General features: G+C 36.1%; 1 protein-coding gene across 1 annotated transcript in view; it reads right to left on the reverse strand.

Annotated features, from left to right (window-relative positions):
* ARAP2 (ArfGAP with RhoGAP domain, ankyrin repeat and PH domain 2) overlaps positions 1-23,316 on the reverse strand; it is a 217,157-nt gene that overhangs the window by 177,067 nt on the left and 16,774 nt on the right. Inside the window, exons 3-7 of the mRNA XM_064584359.1 lie at positions 23,068-23,126; positions 21,921-22,000; positions 21,106-21,197; positions 18,802-19,155; positions 3,662-3,731 (exon numbers count right to left, since the gene is read on the reverse strand). Coding sequence (XP_064440429.1) covers positions 3,662-3,731; positions 18,802-19,155; positions 21,106-21,197; positions 21,921-22,000; positions 23,068-23,126 — 655 coding nt within the window. The remainder of the gene's footprint in view (positions 1-3,661; positions 3,732-18,801; positions 19,156-21,105; positions 21,198-21,920; positions 22,001-23,067; positions 23,127-23,316) is intronic.

Below are 23,316 nucleotides of genomic sequence, written 5' to 3' on the forward strand. Positions count from 1 at the left end.
ACATGCCTATAATAATAATATCCTATTTAACAGGTAAATACTCCAAAATAGAAAAATAAATAAATTCCCCCAGGAGTGATCAAAATGTACTTAACAAGCTAACTATCATGTCACTTTAACCTCAGGAAGTTATAGTTTCTCAAATGGTTCATTTGTAATCTATTATGAGATCCCAAGAAATCTTATAATTCTTAACACTGTAGAGTTGCCTTTATATTTCTCTTCAAACAACACACGATAAAGACAAGATAGAGGGGGAAAAAAAAAAAAGACAACAGGCTCAGAATGATTGTGTTTTTCGGAGTGTAAAATTTTCCTTAAGGACAGAAATTTTAAAGCATCCCTGAGCCTGTAACACACAGATATCTAGGTCAAGTTTGTCATTTATCTACTACCACTTTCAGACAATGAAATGACCACAGGGCAATTCTGCCCACAGCTGAGTGAGAATGGGGGTGAGTGAGATTTCTTGGCAGGTGACAAGATATCAAGGCTGGTGGGATGATGCCATTTTCAGTAATACAATGAAAAAGTTCTTGCAGAGACGTGATAGAGCAGCACTGAGGAAAGTGAGGGAAAACTAGGGAAACACAGAGCTCTGCCCAGCCATACACTCCTCAGATGCACCTTTAAACACTGGAAGGCGGGAGGACTCAGCGCACATGACAGATGACACTGTCGCTATGGCCACACCCAGGCCTTCCGCACACTGGCCCTGAAATGGCCTCTTCCCAGCCCTCCAATCCATACTTGAGCAAGGTGGGTCACAACAGAAGCGGTGTCTCCTTTTAGGAATCACCCATCCCAACATTTTTATTTTTTTGCCAAGATGAAACCAACCATCTGGATAGTAAAGGGACGAAATGCCACAGAAACAGTAATTCAAATTTTAAAAACAATGTTAAGCAAAAGAATTTGTAACCATTCATTTTAACATGAACTCTGTATCACAATTTCAAACCAAGACTGCGCCATTTTTGTTGCAGGAATACCGAACAACGTGGCAGGCACTCATCTCACTGCTGGACATGGATACCAGAAATTCTCTCTCCCACATGGGGATAATACCACCACCAACAGAGCCTCATGGCACGGAAGTCTTACTCTTGAATTGTATTCACCCTCATTTCAATCAAACCAGAGAAGGGCACAGCTGCTGAAAAAAAACTAGGGGTCAGACTCCAGTAGATACAGAGACCACATTGTACCCACCGCTGGAATGGAAACTGTCTCAACATGCAAATGCACAAGCAAACTAAAAAACAGTAGCAAAGGCAGAAAATCAGCTTTTAAAAAATACTCATCCCACCATCTTGCAAACCTCGAAGAGGTGTGTTTAAACTTATTTGATGCTTTATCTGGATGACTACAAGGTGAAACCAAGTAATACTTCTCCAAACTTTCTAATGTTCTTAGTATTGTAGCATTTGCCCAGTAGCACTGAAGAATCAATATATGAAAGGGAGTTTCTATTCAAGCCACAAATATCACAATAGGAAGTAACATTCTCCAAATAATGAGAAAATAATGTTAGAGTATAAGCTATAAATAAGAAAATGTGCTTAAATGTTAAATGAGTCTAGCAAGAGAATGTTTGTATTTCAGACTGTATGATTACCTGATTTTAATTAACTAAAAATACTATATATTTATTAGTTCCAACTTTTCATTAAGGAAAATTCTCAAACACAGAGAAGTAGCATGATTATGACAACCGACATCCATATATCCTCCAACCAGATTTGACAACTGTTAACATCTTCAGTTTTTATTTTACCTAACTATGTGTGTGCGCAAATATATTTATAAATATAAATATACACGTAAGTAACATCTGAAAAACATTGGCAGATAGGACACTTCAAATATTCCAGCCTACATCTCCTAAGAATAAAGACATTCTCATACCTAATGAAGACATGATGAAAATAGTATCATGTTGTTAAGATTCACTTGCCTAAAAACAAAATTGTGACCACTTTCTCATCAAGATGTTCAATGAGCTCTAGCTCCAAAGAACTTTTCAGCTTCATCTCTTCAAGTCTCCTTCATATATTCTTTTTAAATTTTATTTTATTATGTTGTTAATCACTATACATTGCATCATTAGTCTTTGATGTAGTGCTCCATGATTCATTGTTTGCGTATAGCACCCAGTGCTCCATTCAATACGTGCCCTCTTTAATACCCATCACCAGGCTAACCCATCCCCCCACCCCCCTCCCCTCTAGAACCCTCAGTTTGTTTCTCAGAGTCCATAGTCTCTCATGGTTCATCTCTCCCTCCGATTTCCTCCCCCTTCATTTTTCCCTTCCTACTTTTTTTTTTTTTAAACATATAATGTATTATTTGTTTCAGAAGTACGGGTCTGTGATTCATCAGTCTTACACAATTCACAGTGATCACCATAGCACATACCCTCCCCAATGTCTATCACCCAGCCACCCCATCCCTCCCACCCCCCACCACTCCAGCAACCCTCAGTTTGTTTCCTGAGATTAAGAATTCCTCATATCAGTGAAGTCATATGATACATGTCTTTTTCTGATTGACTTATTTCGCTTAGCATAATACCCTCTAGTTCCATCCACGTCATTGAAATGGCAAGATTTTTTTTTTGATGGCTGCATAATATTCTATTGTATATATATACCACATCTTCTTTATCCATTCATCCATTGATGGACATCTTGGCTCTTTCCATAGTTTGGCTATTGTGGACATTGCTGCTATAAACATTGGGGTGCATGTACCCCTTCAGATCATTACATTTGTATCTTTGGGGTAAATACCCAGTAGTGCAATTGCTGGGTCGTACGGTAGCTCTATTTTCAACTCTTTGAGGAACCTCCATACTGTTTTCCAGAGTGGCTGCACCAGCTTGCATTCCCACCAACAGTGTAGGAGGGTTCCCCTTTCTCTACATCCTCACCAACATCTGTCGTTTCCTGACTTGTTAATTTTAGCCATTCTGACTGGTGTGAGGGGGTATCTCATTGAGGTTTTGATTTGGATTTCCCTGATGCCGAGAGATATTGAGCACTTTTTCATGTGTCTGTTGGCCATTTGGATGTCTTCTTTGGAAAAAATGTCTGTTCATGTCTTCTGCCCATTTCTTGATTGGAGGATTATCCTTCATATATTCTATTTTCCAATCAGAAAACTGACTTCGCATCTGGACATCTCATGGTTCTCTATGTTACCACGTCCTAGTCTCTCTAGTCTCTATGTGCAAACATTCCTCTTTTTCAAGACCCATGGCAAATGAACTCTCATGCAAGAAGCCTTCTTTGGTTCTTCCATATCCTTCCAGAGTACAAAGTAACCTCTCCTTTTGTTGCCTACCTGTAGTATCCTTTTGTAAACATTCCTTAGTGCTTTCTAAGAGAAAGATAATTTTTTATTCATCCTTACATCATTCACAACAATTCCTGTTGTTTGTAGAAGACACTCCATAAATAATTGTTGGATGTGTAATTTTTTTAAATCCAAATTTTATGTGTAAAGAAAAGTTAAACTATGAACAGAGTGTTTCACCACATGCAAACTCTTTTCATGTTGGTAATCCAACTTCTGTTCTTAAAAACCAAATTGTGTGCTTAGTACTGAAGTGTACCTTGGATATGCAAGAAAATCTTTGAGAACTATAAAATGTTCTTACCTTCTCGTTATTGTAATAAGAAATGCTAAGGCCATCAAATTTCACCCATCTCTTCTGAAACATGCGTTTTCTGTAAAACATATGAAACTGTTATTTTACATTCAAGTATCATGAACTTGGGTTTTAAATACATTTGTAGTGTAACTGTTGAGTACATTCCTATTTGTTGTTAAACAGTGTAAAAAAACATTAGGCTATGACAGTGTACATTTTGCAATGGCATGTAGGGAAGAAAACATAAAATGACACTCCCTAATCAGTTAACATAAGTATTTAAAACAATGATGCTGTCGGTACTAGCACAAAAATAGACACATAGATCAATGAAATGGAATAGAGAACCCAGAAATAAACCCACATTTATGGGGTCAATTAATTCATCTACCACAAAGACGGCAAGAATATCCAATGGGAAAAAGACAGTCTCTTCAACAAATGGTGTTAGGAAAACTGGACAGCTACATGCAAAAGAATGAAACTGGACCACTTTCTAGCACCTTCCACAAAAATAAACTCAAAATGGACTAAATACCTAAATATGAAATCTGAAACCATAAGAATACTAGAATAGAATATAGGCAGTAATTTCTCTAACATCAGCTGTGGCAGCAGTTTTCTAGATACTTCTCCTAGGGCAAGGGAAATAACAGCAAAACTAGACTACTGGACTACTTCAAAATAAAAAGCTTTTGCACAGTGAAGGAAGCCATCAACAAAACAAAAAGGCAATCTACTGAATGGGAGAAGATATCTGCAAATGATATATCTGATAAGGGCTTAATATTCAAAATATATAAACAACTTACACAGCTCAACACCAAAAAAACAAACAAACAAAAACAAGCAATTCAATTAAAAAATGGATAGAGGAACTTAATAGACATTTTTCCAAACAACACATACAGATGGCCAACAGACACAAGAAAAGATGCTCAACATCACTAATCATCAGGGAAATGCAAGTCTAAAACTGTAAAGAGATATCACATTACACCTGTCAAAATGGCTAGAATCAAAACAACAACAAATAACAAGTGTTAAGGAGGATATGGAGAAAAAGGAACCCTCGGGAACCAATTCCTCATTGGTGGAAATGTAAATTGGTACAGCCTCTGTGCAAAATAGTATGGAGGCTCCTCAAAAAATTAAAAATAGAGCTACCCTATGATCCAGTAATTCCACTACAGAGTACCTAAAACACACACACACACAAAAAGCAGCATTTTGAAAAGATACATACATCTCATGTTTACTGCAGCTTTATTTACAATAGCTAAGATATGGAAGCAATCCAAAAGTCCATCCATAGATGAATGGATAAAAGTGTGTGTGTGTGTGTGTGTACATACACACATATACATACAACAGAATATGATGCAGCCATAAAAAAAGGATGAGATCTTGCCATTTGTGACAGTGTGGATAGACCTAGAAAACATTAGGCTAAGTGAAATAAGTCAGGATGAGAAAGACAAATACCTTATGATTTCACTCATGTGAAATCTAAAAAACAAATGAATAAACAAAAAGCAGAATAAAACCTATAAATACAGAGAACTGATGGTTGTCAGAGGGGAGAGGGTTAGGAGGATGGTTAAAATGGGTAAAGAGGAATGGGAGGTACAAGTTTCCAGTTATGGAATGAATAGGTTATGGAAATAAAAGACACAGCCCAGGGAATATAGCCAATGATACTGTAAAAGTGTTGTTGGCTACACTCTAGAACTAATGTAACATTGTATGTCAACTATATTCAAAAGAAAAATTAAATAAATAAAACAATGATATTATTAACAGTATTAATATCCAAATTTATAAGGGTTAGCACAAAACAAAAGTGTGTGAAAAACACTAGCACTGTACCCATTTCCCCTAACAGAAATAATCCCTTAATAAAGATAATATAGGGGCACCTGACTAGCTCAGTTGGTAGAGCATGCAACTTTTGATCTCAGGGTTATGAGCTCAAGCCCCAGACTGGGAATAGAGTTTACGTAAAAATAAATATTTTTTTAAAAAAACATTAAAAAAAATAATATAAGCTTTCATCCTTCATTAAGCTTACAGCATTTATCTTATTTTACCTTAACTTTTGCTCTGGAGCATGAATAATATTTTGCCAAAATAACAAAGCTTTGTCAGTTGGTTTTATAAATTACTTAATTTTGATCAAATGAGCTGAAAAAAGCCCCATACAGAGAATCCTTTACAATCATCCAAAATTCATTGAAATATTAACATTTTTCAAAAAGAATCAGATGAAAGGCAAATGCAACTTAAGATGATTACGGAAAAATAATGAAAAACAAAGCAAAATAACATAATCACACGTTTCCTGTTTAGGTTTAAAAGAAAAACTTTTTCTGACTATATAAGGGAAAAGTGAAGAACCAATTCCGACTTGGGCTTGTTTTTGTTTTGTTTCAGAACCCTTCCCTAAAGTCAGATATTCCTATTCTCTAAGTGGCTTTCTCTACTTGACACAATATACTTCTAGCTTCTAACACAAATGATATATGAAAGCTAACTTCCTGTTTAAATAAAGTCATTTCTAAGCAAATATGTAAATAACAACCATGTCTACCTTTTCCATTTGTAGTTTGCTAACATGTTTAGGATAAGGGATTAGTTTAGCATTCTGTGATTTTCCTAAGATTTAAAGATAGAAAAAAGAACATATGGAAGTGTGGAGACCTTGCCTTCCCAGCTGTTTTCTGAGCACCAAACATGTATCACTCAAGTGAAATGCAGCAAGCCTCCCACACCGATCTATTCGGCTTTACATAAAATTAGAGCAAACCTGATCAAATGGATAAAAGTTTCAAAGTTCATCAGGACAGACAGTTCCACATATAAGCATTTGAATTAATTATGAAGTAACAATAAACACCTTGAAATCATAAGCATAACTACTCAGCTTTCTTTCCAACATCTTTCTGCTCCTTTTTAACTTCTCTTGGTCTGTTTTCTTAACCGTGAAACATGCAATAGTTAGACATCTAGTTTTTAAAACCCAAGAGTTCTTTAAATTCCTTGCCTTAAAAATATCAAAAGGTAAAGAAGTATTAAATACAAAGTAATTATACATTGAACCAATCGATCACTCTGCACTCATTTCACGTTGATCTCTGGCATACTTGAATGCAGGTAAATACACATCTTCCCACACAATGTCAGCAATAATTCTGTAAATCAAGATTTTTATTTTGGGCCCTACCCACCTTACTTTGTGAATGGTGGTAAGCTGGAGCTTCAACAGTATATATAATCTTTCATTTCAGAATAAAAACAATCAACATCTTTTAGGGAAATGATTACCATTACCCCTCTATTCCCTTTGCTACTGACTCCTTCTCTTTCAGAGTTCTACCTATGGTACCTACACAAATACTGCTTCTCGATGAGCCAATCCAAAGCAGATGACAAAGTTATTCTCTCTCAAAGCACACCTTTTCCTCCTAATACTTAACACAATCTGTGTGTGTGTTTGTGTGTGTGTGCATTTACTTGTGTCTCCCATACCATACCCTATGCTTTACAAGGACAAACTCCAAGAGTGTCTCATCTTTCACTACACAATCTGCAACTAACACAGAGACATGTATGGCACTAAAAAGGAATTTGTTGGATGAATGAGTGACATGAGTGCAGTCTCTTTAGCAAGATGGCAAATAAACCTCAATGACTAGCACTCAAATAATCAGCATCTTTAAAAAAAAAAAAAAGGTTGGTGGAAGACAGGAAAACTTCTGAAAACTCAAAATTAATTCAAAGTTTCAAAACCTGCCAAAGCACAGAGCGAAAAAAGTTTTAAAACCTACTTTAATATGTTTTACTTAAGATCATTAATTGCAGCCACTTGGGACTCAAAAAGCTTCCTCAGAATTCCATCACCAACTAAACAGATGGTTTCGGGTGTGAGGCATCATCCAGGAGTGTAACATTTGTACCCACAGAAAAATGACAAGGGGAAGAGACAGGGCAGACAATTTAGGGATCAAAGGTACCACCATCTGACCACATCTCTTCTTGGGCACTGATGACAAAAGACACACTCTATCCTTGGCTCTCTAGCAAAGCCTCATCCAAAACCTCAGCCTCTGTAAGACGCAGTTTCAGAGATAGTCTGCCAACCATTTAATTTTCACAACTACCAGGTTAACTGTTGGATGTTTTCAGCCATTTTAACTCAATATTCTTAGATTATTAAATCTCTCTAATAATCTATGGAGGACAAATCCCAGCTGACAGTGAAATGGAAAGAGAGGCCACATGGTGCAGCAGCTGAGGAAACAACCATTTTGCAGTTGGAGAGAGCTACTTGGCAATCCTACGATGAACCCTCTCCTTCTGCCGTCATTCATTCATCCAGCCAGGCATCAAATCTGTGGGGACTTACTCTGTGGACACCACCCTCCAGTCATATTGCTTCCTATCTCTAGACTCTTTCTTGCCCCCAGGCCTTCCCAGATGCGATTTTCCCTGCTTGGAATGCTCCCTGTCTGCTCTGGACAGGGCCGGCTCCCTATCCTTGAAACCTCAGCTTGAAAGCATTCCCTCTAAGTAGCCATCCTTACTACCATACAGATCCTACAGATCCCCTTGGTCTCTTGCTCCATTTCTTCACTTAATGACACCTAACAGACTTCGTATTTACGTATTTGTTTTGCTTCACCCATCTCCCATGCTAGTTATTGAGATACCTCAGTGGACAAACCAGTTCTATTTTGTTTATCAATATAAAACCAGCGACTGCCACAGTTCCTAGCAATAAAATGTGCTTAATAAATTTTTAATGAACAAAGGAATATATTTTTCACTGAAAAATGCTTACTCAAATTTGCATTATTTATATAGAGAGAAGAGAAACACCACTAAAACATTTTACCCTCCATTTCCTCATTTCATTTTTTGCTTTTTCCAAATACTAAAGACCAGATTTTTTTAATATGACAAAATAAAGGCTTTGTAAAATACCTTGTAATCTCAGAAAAATTAGAGCCTACACAAAGCTTGGAAAATTCATCACTAATACCCATGTAACTTAAAAATACACTTTATGTTTAAGCACTTTTAAAATATACTTTTTAAAAAATGTATGCATTTGACATGTTCCTATTTAAAAATATAAATTAATACAAATGTTTCTAAAACTAAATTTATATAAATATTGTTTAATCTATTTTGCTCATTAAATATGTCAACATTCAATTAACTGTTTTCTGCATGTAAGTTCAATACTGAATTCTAATAACTGGTAATCAAAGATAAGAACTTACATATATATCCCTTCTCACATTATTATTCTCCTTTCCAGCAAATGGAAACTCAGATTTAATGCTGGTAAAGCCTACAAATTAAAATTTAAATGACATAATAAGGGAGTACTTGAGAAGGTGTTTCTAAATGTACAACTTTAAAATAAATAATAACGAATACTAAAGTTTTAAGAACTATCTTTTCTGTGCAAGGGTTATATATTTCACATATTTATAAAAGGCTATTAGACATCAGGCAACTAATTCCACTGGAATTATGTAAAATTAATCTACGACCCACAGTTAGCAGTTCCAAAAGTACTTTAAAAATTTACTCGGATGTAAGTTAAGCATTTTCCCTTAAATTTCACTTAACAGCTTAATTTGCTTAGTGAATGCTAAAAATAAAAACATGGTATAAAATACAGGGTCATCCTAGGCTGAGTTTCTACTGTCACAGCACACAAATTAGATCTGAAATAATAATGAATTATTACAAAGAAAGGAGATTTTAAAGCCTCGGTCAATTAAGAATTTATTTGGCATAATAAATATCACAGAACAGCAAACAGTATGTTGTGCTTTGTTCTAGGTGCTGTTGCAATGCATATGCAAATATTAATTCATTTCATCCCCTAAGCAATCCTATGAGGTAATTATTATTCCCATTTTACAGATGAAGGCACAGAGGCACTGGCAGGTTATAGAATTTGTCACATGACTGGCAAAGAGCATATCTGGGAGTCATATCCAGGCAATCTGGTCCCAAAGTCTATGCTCTTAACCACGAAGCAAAACAGACTAGAACATTTTATAGCAAGGCATCGTGGACATCCCTTTACTTTAGGCAGTGATAACATTTGACCTCTATCCACTTTATATCTGAGTTCAATTTTGCAAAGTGCGTCAGAATTCCTTCAGGAGAAAAGGCAGAGCAGACATGAAACATATTAGGTCTTATCCTATTTTGATTTTAGGGTTCTGAAGGGAAACATTTCTTTAAGAAGCTTTTTAGAATAATTCATAAGGTTTGTGCCACATGATGGAACAAATTTCTATAAACTCTTCCCCTGAGCTCTGGTAGGGCAGCTGGTGTAAAGTTACAACTGCTATCATAAATACAGCCTTACCACCTGGTGTCAGTTTTTGTTGTCTCAAAACTGTGTATCTTAATTTTTTTTTTAACAACAGTGTACATACAATTAAATCTGTATGTATGAAGTACTCACACAGAAGTACTCCTGTTTTAATTTCATCCTTAAGTGCCAACAGGGTTTTGGGTTTTTTTGTTTGTTTTTAAAAAGATTTAATATTTTAGTTCAAAAAGAAAAATCCCCAAATAAACAAGTATGGTAATCAATGATATTAATATAAGGTGGCAAAGGCTACCAAACCGTCATTAAATATAATACAACTGAAATGAACCTCAAAGGCACTAAGTCAAGTTTATGGCTTTTATTAATCAGGTAATTTAAATCATCACAAATATACTTCTCAATTATTCTAAATAGTATCTAATGAAAAGGGTATCAACATGGTGATCCAGATTCATCTGCCTTGTTTACACAATCCTGAAGAATTATATGCATATTATATCTTATTCACTACTCCAACTAGCCTCAATGTTTTAGAACTACCACAATTTCCAAAAGTGCATACTTTTATCTAATTACTCATTTTTTATTTAGCTAATTATTTTACCTATTTTACCTACCTGAGGCTTTTAAATGATGCAGTATTAGTTATGAAGTGTTTTACAAGTACAGATGCAAGAAATTATTATATCTGCATAACATGCCAGCACTATTGTTTCTTGGCCTTTTGGCTAAGATCAAGTGTAAAATGCCAGCACTTCTCTATTCTAAGATGCATTTCCTCACTTTTAAGCAAATCAAAATGACAGTTTCCAAGATTAGGTAAACCAAAATGAATTGGGGCCAAAAAAAAACAAAAACAAACCAAAATTCTCTCAAATCCCAGCTTCTCTCTGCTATACCTCTTTCAATGAGAAAAAACAAATGTTACTTTAATGTAAAATTCCAGGTTAAAAATAACTTTCTGAAGTCAGTAATAAAACATCCATTTTAATATGTCACTATCAATTTTTATAATATTCACCGAGAGCTTACATGTCATGGTATATGAAAACACCTCTTTATTTTATGCAGTCATATTCTGTAAACCCACACACACAAACAGGAAACCAGCTTCCAGTTAAGATGATCAGTTAAAAGCTTGCATTTACCTCTACTCCCAAAGCTTCAAAGGATTACCAAAAAAAAAAAAAACAAAAATACCTACAAACCAACAATAACAACCAGAGAAGTAGACAATAAGAACAATATTTAGGAACCAAGAAAGCAGAAGGAAGGATAGGGGACTGACTTAGGAAGTATCCGAGAGCTGGTTGCTAAGCCTGCAACAAATCAAAATGAGAGGAAAACCAATTTACCCACAAAATCTCAGAAAGTCTCAGGAGATGGAAGACATCAAGTAACTCTGGAAGTGACTAAGAAGGAGAGGGGGTGCCAAAAATAAGATTTGCTGGGGCGCCTGGGTGGCTCAGTTGGTTAAGCAACTGCCTTCGGCTCAGGTCATGGTCCCGGAGTCCTGGGATCGAGTCCCACATCGGGCTCCCGGCTCAGCAGGGAGCCTGCTTCTCCCTCTGACCCTCTCCCCTCTCATGTTGTTTCTCTCTCTCTCTCTCTTTCTCAAATAAATAAATAAATAAAATCTTAAAAAAAAATAAGATTTGCTGAAAGGCAATTTAAGAGATAAACTTATGCCCTTCATTGCTCCATCCCAGAATCCTCCCTCTCTTCACACTGCTGGAAAAATGCCCCTCTTCTTGCTCAATAGTATAGCAGAGTTTCATTCACTGCAGAAAATCAAACGGGAGCATCTCTGGCTGGGACGCTCAGACATGACCGAAGATAAGGGGCAGTATTCAAAACAGAAGAATCAAAAGTCTGTGTCATAAATATTTATACTCATAGTCCACTTTCCCTACTACACTCCCAAAAAGCTGTTTTACCAGTCTTATCACCTTCAAAGAAAGATTCATTTAAAAGATACTGGTGTGAGGACTCAACAAGGAAACATATTAACAAAAGTCCAGCAAGATCATCTTATAATAAATAAATAACAGAACTCATCAGAACCTGTTCCAATCAGTTTAGTAAGATCCCACTTTAAACATAAACAGCCCAAGATTAATAAAACACTTGAGGAAAACACCTCTAAGGTAAAAGATGGGGAATGATCCCCCCAAAAGAAATAAAATTGAAAGAAACAGATTCTACGGGAAAAGAAAGCTTCAAAAAATATAGTAAGATCTTCAGAGAGGTAACAGAAAATATTGTGTCCATGGGACAATAACAGTAAGCTATAAAAAGGCCAGTCAAAAGAAGGTGCTTTCTATATTAAATACAGGATAACAAAAAACAAAAGTGGGTTAGAAAATATAATTGAAGAAAGTCCCCAGAAATGGAAAATGGAAAAGCTACATTTTATCAACACTTTGGTGTGGGAGGTCCAACACCAAACTACCAAGAAGTTTAGGGAAAAAAAATAGAATAGTTACCAAAGAAATAAAACAAGAAAATCTCCCAGAACTAAAAAACAGGCTACATAAAAAGGATTGAGAATTGGATTTCTCAATACCAGCTCTACAATACCAGAGACCTAGAAGACTATGGATTGCTGATCTGGAGGGAGTATTCTTTCTCATCGAGATTTCAGAACCATGATAAATTATCGATAAGCATCCTTAGGAAGAAAGTGACACCTTCAAATATACAAGGTCTCAAAAACTGCCCCTGCTATCCACCATTTCTAAGGAAGCTCCAAGAAACATGGGTGGGTGTGTTGGCGGGTAGACAATGACACGAGATTGAGGAAAGGCAAAAACACTCGGCATAGAGAATCCCCAGGACAGTAATGAAAGGGATCATAGAAAGCTAACTGGTTTATTGTGCAGGAGGCCTAGAGAACCACCAGCCCAAACTAAAGTTTCCTTAGGAGGCTGAGCGATGATGAAATTGATAAGTATTTTGGTTACTTCACAGATTTATAGTCCTTAGGAAGAATTTGGGGATGAATGAATGACAAGTATATAAAAAAAAAAAAAAAACAAGCAAATAAAAAAAATCAAAAATTATAAATCTCACAGAAAACTAAAGAGCACAAATGAAAGAAAAAGTAATCCTATGTTACAGAGCTCACATATGAGCAGCATTTCCAGTCATGAGGCTATAAAATTAAATACAGATAGAAATCTAACTATTTTGTACAACTATATGAAAAGGATGATAAATAGGAACTGTGTCTATGCCAGAAGGAGGCATGGGGGACAGTGATAAAAATGAGTAACCATTATATTCCATGGTAGTACCTCAAAAGATAATCCCTAACACTGAAAAGTGAGGGGAAAAAAGGTATAAAAATATTATTAAGATGGGGCGCCTGGCTGGCTCAGTCTGTAGAGCATGTGACTCTTGATCTCAGGGTCATGAGCTTAAGCCCCACACTAGGCATGGAGCCTATTAAAAAAAAAAATGTAAAAAATACATATATATTAAAAACAATATTAAGATATACAAAGTAAAAACCAAAGAAACCACTAAAAGAATTGAAAGCAGCTGTCTCTTGTGATGAAGTGGGAGGGGAGGAAAGTTGCTATGTGGTGTTTTTTTTTAACAAACCATGTACAACTTTGACACTCTAAACCACATGCTTTTACAATCACCAAAACCTTAATTTTAAAAGTTTAATGTGAACACATGCTTTCCTTACATTTTCCAAGGTAAGTAAGAACTGACTAGAACTCAACATTATCAAAGGTCACCTGAAATAAAGTGATGCTCTTCTGAAGAGAAAGGAAACTGCAGTTTATTGAGCCCCAATGTTACCTACTTTTCCAACTGATCCCACAGAGGAGTCTTGACCCTATACTTTCATGTGGGAAATGAAGGTTCTAGGATACATAGCCAATGACCAACAGATGGCTTACAACTCTAATTTCAGTTTGTCTGATTCCAACACCCTCACATTCATTTCTCTGCCACTAAACGGACTAAAAGAAATTAGTCGTGTTATTTGCTAAACACTAAAACTCAAACTGTTGCCTCAAACTACAAATAAAATATTGAAGCTTTTTATTTGCTTGGCACAGTCTTCACAAAGGATGTGTGATTTGAGAAACGACCAACTAGATACTTTTCATCAAAGATTTAAGATTCAACTTGAAGTTCAGCACGGTGATTGGTACATTATATCCCGGTCAGATAGACTTGTCAACTTTCCACTACATTTGCTTTTCACTGAAAGGCCAACCAGAGGTCAGCATTCCCAGGAAACTTGAGGTGCTCTCATACTTGTGTACCAGGGTGAGGAAGAGCTCCATGAAAGCAGCCCTGGACACGCTGGGCACAAGCCAGAAAAATCAGTCACTGACAGAGGCACCAACAGTCTAAGCCCTGATCTCCCACCAGGGCTTCTGGGTGATCGGACTCCTAACTCCTGTCCAGGATTTGATCTTTTCTTGGTATTTGACCATTGGCTTTTTCATTTTCTTTAGTTCTCTGTTCAACCTGAACATGCAATCAATCCACTGGCAGTTTCTCCCTCCTGGTTCTAGAGCCCAATCTTGCATCTCCAATAAAATAACCTGACCAACCCCTGCTATCCATCTCACAAACTTCAGTACCTCCAGGTATCAACTACGTCAGGGTCCTTTCACTCCCTCTAGCCAGAAAAGTATTTCTTCTAAAAATGCTAGTTAAAATCTTATCCACTTTCCAAAGGCCAACTGAACTGCTAATTCCTCTCCCTAGAAGATCTTGGAAGAAATGTTTTCTAAACCCCTCTGTAACTTCACAATTCTGTACGCTTGAGGACTTTTCTGCACCAATTAGTAGACTCGGTATTTTGGTTTTATATTTATTTGCTTCCTTTTTTCTGCCCTAAATGGAAGACACAAAAAAGACAAGAAACACACACATCTTGCACATATTTGTATTACTCCACAAATTCTTAAGCATATTCTATATCCGAATTGCTGAGTTAGCCTCACATGTTCAGCTTCTGCTGTTCTAGGCTCAGATTACCACACGATGCCTCTCTATGGAGAAAAAGTTAATTTGTTAAAGAGGAATTCTGCTGAGTAAGAAATAAAGTCGCAAAACATATTCTCAAGTAAAATATGAATTCCTTGAGATACACTGCAATTTTTACAAAAACGGTGGTGCATTATACTGAACACACAAATATCTTTAGAAAACAGCAAGTTAAAATGTCAAAAAGGTTCCTTTGCTACAGATATGCTTGGGTATTTCACCATGTGCATCTCCTAGGACGGGTAAAGCACATTCACCACATTCGCCTTTCTTCACATAACTTGCAAGATGCTTCCTCCGAGTTACATATTTGAGAAATGCTGGAATAAATTCTACCCGGTCTTTCAGGTTTGCATCCACTCAGATTGGGTGAAGAGCTTCAGCTTAGTTACAGTTAGGAAGAGGGAGGGAGAAAGACTTGCTTTTTTTTATCCTCAAAATCCAGTGAGTTTTTAGTTTTTTTAAACAAGTACCATTTATTAAGTTTTTCATCGGCTTGGCCTGTTTGAAACACTAATCACAGACCCAGGGTCAACATTTTATTAGGTTCCTTCCATACAATTTTTGAAATTGATAGTATCAGGCTATGTTATAATTAGATGATTCAAATAGCTAAGTGAATGTTCATACTTTAAGCCCAACTATAAATGTTTTAGTATTTCTTTAGTTGCATGATGTTACGATTACTCTCTTACTAAATATTAGGCAGTTTTCACATACTCTACATTGATTCAGGACTGGCATTTCCATTGCAAAAGCAAACAGACAGTTACATGAAATAAATCCAGATTATAAATTTGATTATTTTGTTTAGTGTCCCTCATGACTGAGGATATGAAGTTTCAACACTATTTGGAGAAGGATAACTGAGTGTGGCTCTTTGTTTTTAAACTGTGTTTTGAAAAGACACATGTCTTTAAGAGGGAAACAGAATCATAAAAAGAACACTGAGAGTCCACTGCAATGTTAACGTATACTAGCGTTATCAATGCACCTGCAGATTTTCAACCAATATTGTGTTTGGAGTTCAGTTCTTATTACAAAATCCCTATACATAAAAAAAACTGCCTGTTTTTTAAAAAATTAAAGAAAAAATGTATCTAATGCTTGTTTTTTTCACTGATTTCATTCAACAACAAATACTAAGAGCATCTGCCACATGTCAGGCTACATTCTAGCTGCTGAGGATATCACAGTAAACAAAAACCAACACAGATGACTATCCCCATGGAATCTACATAAAATAAATCATCTAGCATATGAGCCCCAAAGAGAAAAATAATTAAGGGAGTGATGGGGTAGTGGGGGGGGGGGGAAGAGGTAGCGATAATTTTACCTTTAGTGTTCAGGACCTCAATGCAAAGGAGATACTGCAGCAAGAACTTGAAGGAGGAAGGATACAAGCCATGTTGCTCTGCAGGGAAGAGCATTCCAGGACAAAGAATGACAAGTGCACAGGTCCCCAGAGAGGGCTCCTGCTTCTTATGACCATGACTTCTATATTTATTAGAACAACAGAAAGCAGTTTCCCATACTTTGTGATCTATCCAGTTGTAATTTTCTACTTGGGGCCCAGGGGAAATAGAAGAAGCTGGTATAAGGTTCTGGCCAACGCTCTAATCTGTTTTATGGCTCTATGGCCCACAGACCAAATCTGGCCCATTATGTGTTTATAAATAAAGTCTTATTGAAACACAGCCTCATTCATTGGTTTACATATTCTCTGTGGCTGCTTTCAAGCTACAACTGCTGAGTTGCTGATTTCCCACAGATATCCCACAGAGGCTGTATCCGATTGAAAATATGTTTTATCTAATCCTTTACAGAAAAAGTTTGCTGATACCTTCTCTCTAGAGTCCAGAATGCCATCTACAGCAGTGCTGCCTGCATCAGACAGACATGTGACCATGAGTTCAATAAGGCTCAGGAACCTCTGCCTAAGGAGTGGGCAAGCATCACTTTGTCCAATTAATGAGCATCTTAAATACCCTTACAATAGCACAGAGTCCAATTAGGAAAAGGAGAAATTCAGACTCTACTTCTAATAAATAATACGTGCTTCTTGGCCAGTAACACATACTTCTTTTCAAGTCATAGCAATAAAATCATGTAGAAGAGTTTAATCTCATGGTGATGTAACAAGTTCCTTTTATTTCATGATCTTCATTCATCCTGGTACCCAGGAAAAAAACTGTTAGGCCAGAAAACTCAATTATTTCCCCTAAAATGGAAAAACATAAATCTAGACAACTTACAGCATCTAACCTTAGGCAGATTCAGAATAGAAAGGATGGAAAGTCTGAGTTCTGATAAATACAGAGGAAAAATGTTCTAAATGTCCCAGAGGTAGCCAATGATGGTGAAGCTTTTTCAGTGTGCCTGGAGCATAAACATATCAACCCTGCAGAGAGCGAGGTACCACCAGAGATCATGCAGGAAACCACAGCTTCTGGGGGCTCTATACCCAGAGTCTGCTAAATCTTCTGGTGATAAGTGGAGAGAGCGCTAGGGTCTCCCTAAACACTTCAATTTTACAGAAATGAAAGATTCGAGAATATTCAAGCTTGCTGTTTCATGCCACCTGTGTGTACCTTTGAGTGCTTACTCATACCTTTGTTATTAGACTACGTAGTTACCAATCATACTGATGACTGATGGAAAGTAGGCATAGTTGACTACTTCGTCACCCTAGTGTAACCTAATGTAAAGAAAGGAGACAAGATAACTGGTACTAAGAAGTACTCTGTTTCAGTTTATTCGACATTTAATTTGCTAAAAGAATGCAATGGTATAAAGTATTAACCATATAATTACTAACCATAAAAGTATTGGGATTTTTTTTTTCCACTTTCTTCAGAAACATAATGTCTGCTCCCCACTAGTCAACTAATGCTTCTTCAGGTAATTTTCTGCTAATAAAATTTATTTTAGGTCCAACCAAGGCTTTCTAGAAATGATACACATTTTAGGGGGAACAAAGAAAACCAGCACATTGCAGGGATTCACCACATTAACTACATAAACACAAGAGATTTAATCCCAAAATAACTTAATAATTCATGAGGAATACTTCAAGTAAATATTTCAAAAAGACATTCAAAAATCGGCATGCTGGAAAACAATTCTAACTAAACACAATCCTTCCTCCAAATATTTCTCAGTACTATAAGACCCTTAAAGGACAGAAGTTTCTTTGTAAACATCTGAAATGATAAATCTGTTTTAAAAGTATAATATTCAAGGGACTCTGACCTTCTGTGCAACATACAAAAATCAAAACAATATATCAATAACAGTGAAGCCCGAAATCTAACAATGAGGTACTTTCCCTACCTACAATTAAGACTTGTATTCCCAAACAGAACACTGTTATAATATGAGCAAAAGCCAAACAACGTGGGCCTAGTAATACCAACTCAATCTGTGTTGTTTTTCTTTGCTACAAATTGAGACACAGTGCACTTTAATGTAAAGTTAGAAACTGACATTAAGGATCTAGATGTGAAATTGCAACTTTCACTTTCAATTTGCTATTCAGAACCTTATCCCAGCATTCCACATACTACACTGCACATTGCACATGTTCCTCCTTATGTCTAAAGAACAGCATTTGCAAAAGTTCACTGAAAGTCCCTAAAAACTGTATCTGTGCGCGTGGAGGTGGGGGAGGGGTGAGAAGTAGCAGCAACCCAGCAAGTTTAGAAATGGGTAAACTCGAACTACTAAAAATATGCTACTTAGGGGGAAAAAATGAATAACTACATACCCTTGAGGAGACAGTTTGTCTAGCCATCCCGATTTAACCTTCCTTGCAGAGGATCCATAAAAACAGGCATAGGGAGATATTGCATTTGAGGAAACGATCGAGGACTCAGCATTTCCACTTGTTGAGCTTAATGGATAACTGTGCCTATTGACGGGGTCCATAGTCAATGCTTTCTGAGTCCTAGATTTAGGTGCCTTTGAGTTTTTTCTCCTTAAGCTCTGAAAGCATTCTTCTACTGTTGAATATTCTGATTCTGAAGCAGAGTCTATTGGAAGATTATTTTTGTCCTCTCGAGGTATCCAAATATCTTCCACTTTGTTGTCACTTATATTCTCCTTCCTGTTATCGTATAGGCTAAATGGAAATAAATGGTGTTAACATTTCAAAGTGCCATATGTCATTTAAGCCACTGGTTACTTTGTAAATTTATTTAAAATACAAATCAAAGAAATTTTTTTTTAAGATTTCTTTATTTTTAGAAAGAAAGAGCGCACACACATGTGTGTGCATGCATGCAGGCATGTGAGCAGGGGGAGGGGGAGAGAGAGAAGGAGAAAGAGAGAGAAGCAGACTGTCCACTGAGCATGGAGCTCCAGGTGGGACTCAATCCCAGGACCCTAATCATGAGACCCTGAGATCATGACCTACTCCAAAACCAAGAGACTGACGCATAACTGAATGAGCCACCCACATTCCCCGAAATCACAGAAATTAAAGGTCAGAAAACTCCTAAGAGTTCAATTAATCCATCTGTTAATTTTTAAAATTCTTCCAGAAAATTTAAATAGAAATCTTTTATTACACTAAGACATATTTGAACACTGCTAGAAGTAATATCATTTTCCTTATGTGTCATTAATCTGAACTGTTTATTCTAGGGGATTGGGTGCAGACTGGTAGTAAGGGTGGAGACTGACCATATTCTCTGCATCACGATTTCATATCTTCACCAACACCATTATGTAGCCGGCCCAACCTCTAGTCCCGGGGCAACATTGTGAAACGCTACCTCATCTATTTGGAGATCTTACTTCCAAACTTGTTGCCCTTCTCTGGCTCTCTACTATTCAATTCCAAGAATCCTATGTTCCATCATAATGTAAGAAAACAGGGAGTATATCCAACTGATGAAAGCTTTTGTACTATTTTGCAACACTAATGAGGAAAAACTACACCACACTATTGGCCAGAAAATGAGAGTCAGGGTACGATCAGAAGGTAAAAGCTGTGTAATCTATAATATTCACCGGAAGACATTCCTAATAGCTAAGCATATTGCTATAGACTTAAGGAAGGACAAAATAGATTCACTCAGTCATTTATGTATAATAAAACTCATTGCAAAGAAGTTTTTGCTAATCAATGAAATAGATAAGCATAGGGCTCAAATTACATCCTTCTGGATATAGTGTTCTAAAAACTATTACTTCCTTAAAAGAACCATTTCACCTGGCCCCTTCCACATTTTGCATTAGAACACATTCACATCAAATGCTAACTGAAGGTCCTCAATTATTTAATTTCGACTTAAGAAAACCCACAACTGGGCACCTGGGTGGCTCAGTTGGTTAAGCGTCCAACTCTTGATTTCAGCTCAGGTCATGATCTCAGGGTTGTGAGATTGAACCCCCACATGAGGCTCTGTGCTGGGCGTGGAGACTGCCTAAGATTTTTTCCTTCCCTCTCCCTCTACACCCCCCTCTCTTTTCCCAAAAACAAAACAAAACAAAACAAACACAACAGTGTCAGCCTTGGAAAGGGAAGGATAAAAATCAAAAATAAAATGAACATTAGGTAACGATGCAGTACACCAAGTCCTAATAAAGCTGAGAAAACTAAAATTTAAGTTGGTGCCTCACAAACTATTTAAATGCATGTGTGATCTAAATAACTGGATAACTGTCAAGCCACTTGTCAATGCTGAACTTCCAATAAAAAGGATATATTACATTTATAAAAATGCTGCACCTCAGGAATATCTTTTGCACTGCCTCTTTCTCCTTCATACTAACCTAACTTCTTATCTTTAATGTGCAGTTGAGGGCACCACATATCTGCCACTTCGGGAGAGAAAGAATGGTTTTAAATAGGAAAACAAACATAACTGCTGCAGAATATCACTATGTACCCGATTTACAGATTCTAAATTCACTTATTAAAATAAATGCCATTACTAAAACATCTGGAAAGATTTGAACTTACCAGTGTAAACTATTTTCTTAGAAATACAGTATGAGCAAGAAGTCAACACTGTAATAACATTTTATTCAAAAGAATTAATCATCATCAATCATGACCTCATACCTTGATGTGATGAGAAAAGAGTTTCTTTCAGTAGTTGCTTCCCCTTTGAGTGTTTCTTCATGGGTCCAAAATTCATTCTTTATAGACCTCTTCTATTAAAAAAAAATATATATATATATAAGGATATATATACACTTTTTTTAGGATAGCAATATTCTACAAATATCCACAACATCTGAGTTTAGTTTCTTACACAAATGTCTAACTGCTTAGATCAATTTTCAGTAAAAGCAACTTAATTAGGGAGGCGATATTTGATGCCTTTTTCAGTATTATACCTAAATCATTACTAATTCATCACTTCAACCATGAAAAACAGAAGATGCCAACCAAGAACAAAATTTACTTTTACTTTGTCACTTTTTGTCTTCCAATTTCTCTTTTATTGTGATCAAGAAATAAAATACAAAAAAAGAGCACAAGAAGAAAAGCTAGGTGATAAACTGAATAATTAAGATGTACAATTAGAATTAGATATTTGGGTATAAGGCAAAGCAAAATCGAGGGGATTTTTGTTTGTTTGCTTTTGCTTTCTCTGAGGGTTTGTCTTTAAAGTAACTTATCTTTTGGAAAATTCTGAAAATTGGAAAATTCTGAAAACCCCTCTTGCATTCCTGAAATTGAACATGTTTTTGTGAAATATATTTAAAGATACACGTTTACCATGATTTTACTGAACAGAATTTTACTGACTGGAAATGTCTTTCTTCAATATAACTCATTCTTCAAACACTTTAAATGAAAATGAAGAGGCTATATAGACAGAAGAGCAAAGACTTGAATATGGAAAAAAAATGAAAATGTATGGAACTAACCTTGGAATTTTCTAGTCTCTGGAAGAGAATGGTCTCTCCATAAGGAAAAATGGAAGATGAATTTTCCTCATTTGAATCTTCTGGGGAAATGATAGGATGAGAATGAAAAGATGTGAATAATGTGAAATATTACTTTTTAAAAAGTGTTTAATTATTTTATAGCAATATCACAACTTAAGCTTTATTCTCTGAGAGTCCAAAATTATGCTTATAATTTTCACCCCCAAATCAACTCTTCCCATGGTCTTCTTGACGTAGAACTCGCTGTGTATGCCTCTCACTTCACGACCAAGACACACTACTACTCACTGTTTCCTAAAGTGTGATGTGTCATGTATGTCCTTGCTAACCTCTAAGATCCATATTAACATGACTAAGCCCATTTCCCACATATGATGCAAATAGTCATGATGCCATGTATAACATTAATTCCTAAACAAGAGAATAGTATTAATGGCAGAAAATTAGTATTAGATCTATAATTTTCAATAACTGAATTATTAAAACTTCACTAACATAAGACCTAGATATTGTATCACTCAAAATACCAGGATCCACTTAATATAATCTAACACAACAGCCACTAACACACCTGTAAATAAGTTATTTCAAGAGAATTTCCACTGTCCTTGAATTACACAGATCTACAAGAAAGAATTCTCAACACTTGCATTTAGTTATGGCAAAAATTTTTTAAAGGATCAGTAACCAAGTGTTTGCCATCTTATGTTAAGAAGAATGTTCCTGAACTTAAATAAGCAGAACTTTCAAAAAGAAAGAAAAGCCTGTCAATGATGAATTTACCAAAGTAACGTCAGCCCTTTCCAGTTACCATAGCAAAATTACTTTCCATAAATCTATGTCCTGTAGCTCAGACTGTCAGAAACCACTTAATTTAGTTAAATGCCTTCAACTGTGGCTAATGGTGCAAAAAAAATCTTTTTACATTAGTATGTGCAGGTTTTCAGGAGTCTGAGTACATATTACTGTCTTTTATTCACTCGTCTTTAAAAACATCTGAGGTATTATGAACCCTAGCAGACATTATTCCCTGTTCCACAGGTGGGCTGCTTTATCACAATTTTGACACATTTAGGACTGTCAAATGAGTGCTAATTTACAAAGACTTTAAAATGCAGAGACTCACTTTCCTGTGTCACAGACTTTCCAGTTGAGGTAGCAACATTTCTTCTCTCACGGAAATAGCTTAAAGCAAAGAGGGGAAATAGATAAATTAAAACAGATAAGCAAAAATAAGTAAATTACTGTCTTGAGTAAAGGATTAATTATAGAGACACACATTCTACTGGGTAGAAAAAACTACTATTCAAAAATAAATTTTATTTTAATTAAAAAGAATGGCTAAATTCCATAAATGTTTTTCTAAGTATCTTCA

This window comes from Mirounga angustirostris, unplaced genomic scaffold (assembly GCF_029215605.1).
Source record: "Mirounga angustirostris isolate CCGP_5_RB_7025 unplaced genomic scaffold, mMirAng1.0.hap1 SCAF_2, whole genome shotgun sequence".
Taxonomy (NCBI): domain Eukaryota; kingdom Metazoa; phylum Chordata; class Mammalia; order Carnivora; family Phocidae; genus Mirounga; species Mirounga angustirostris.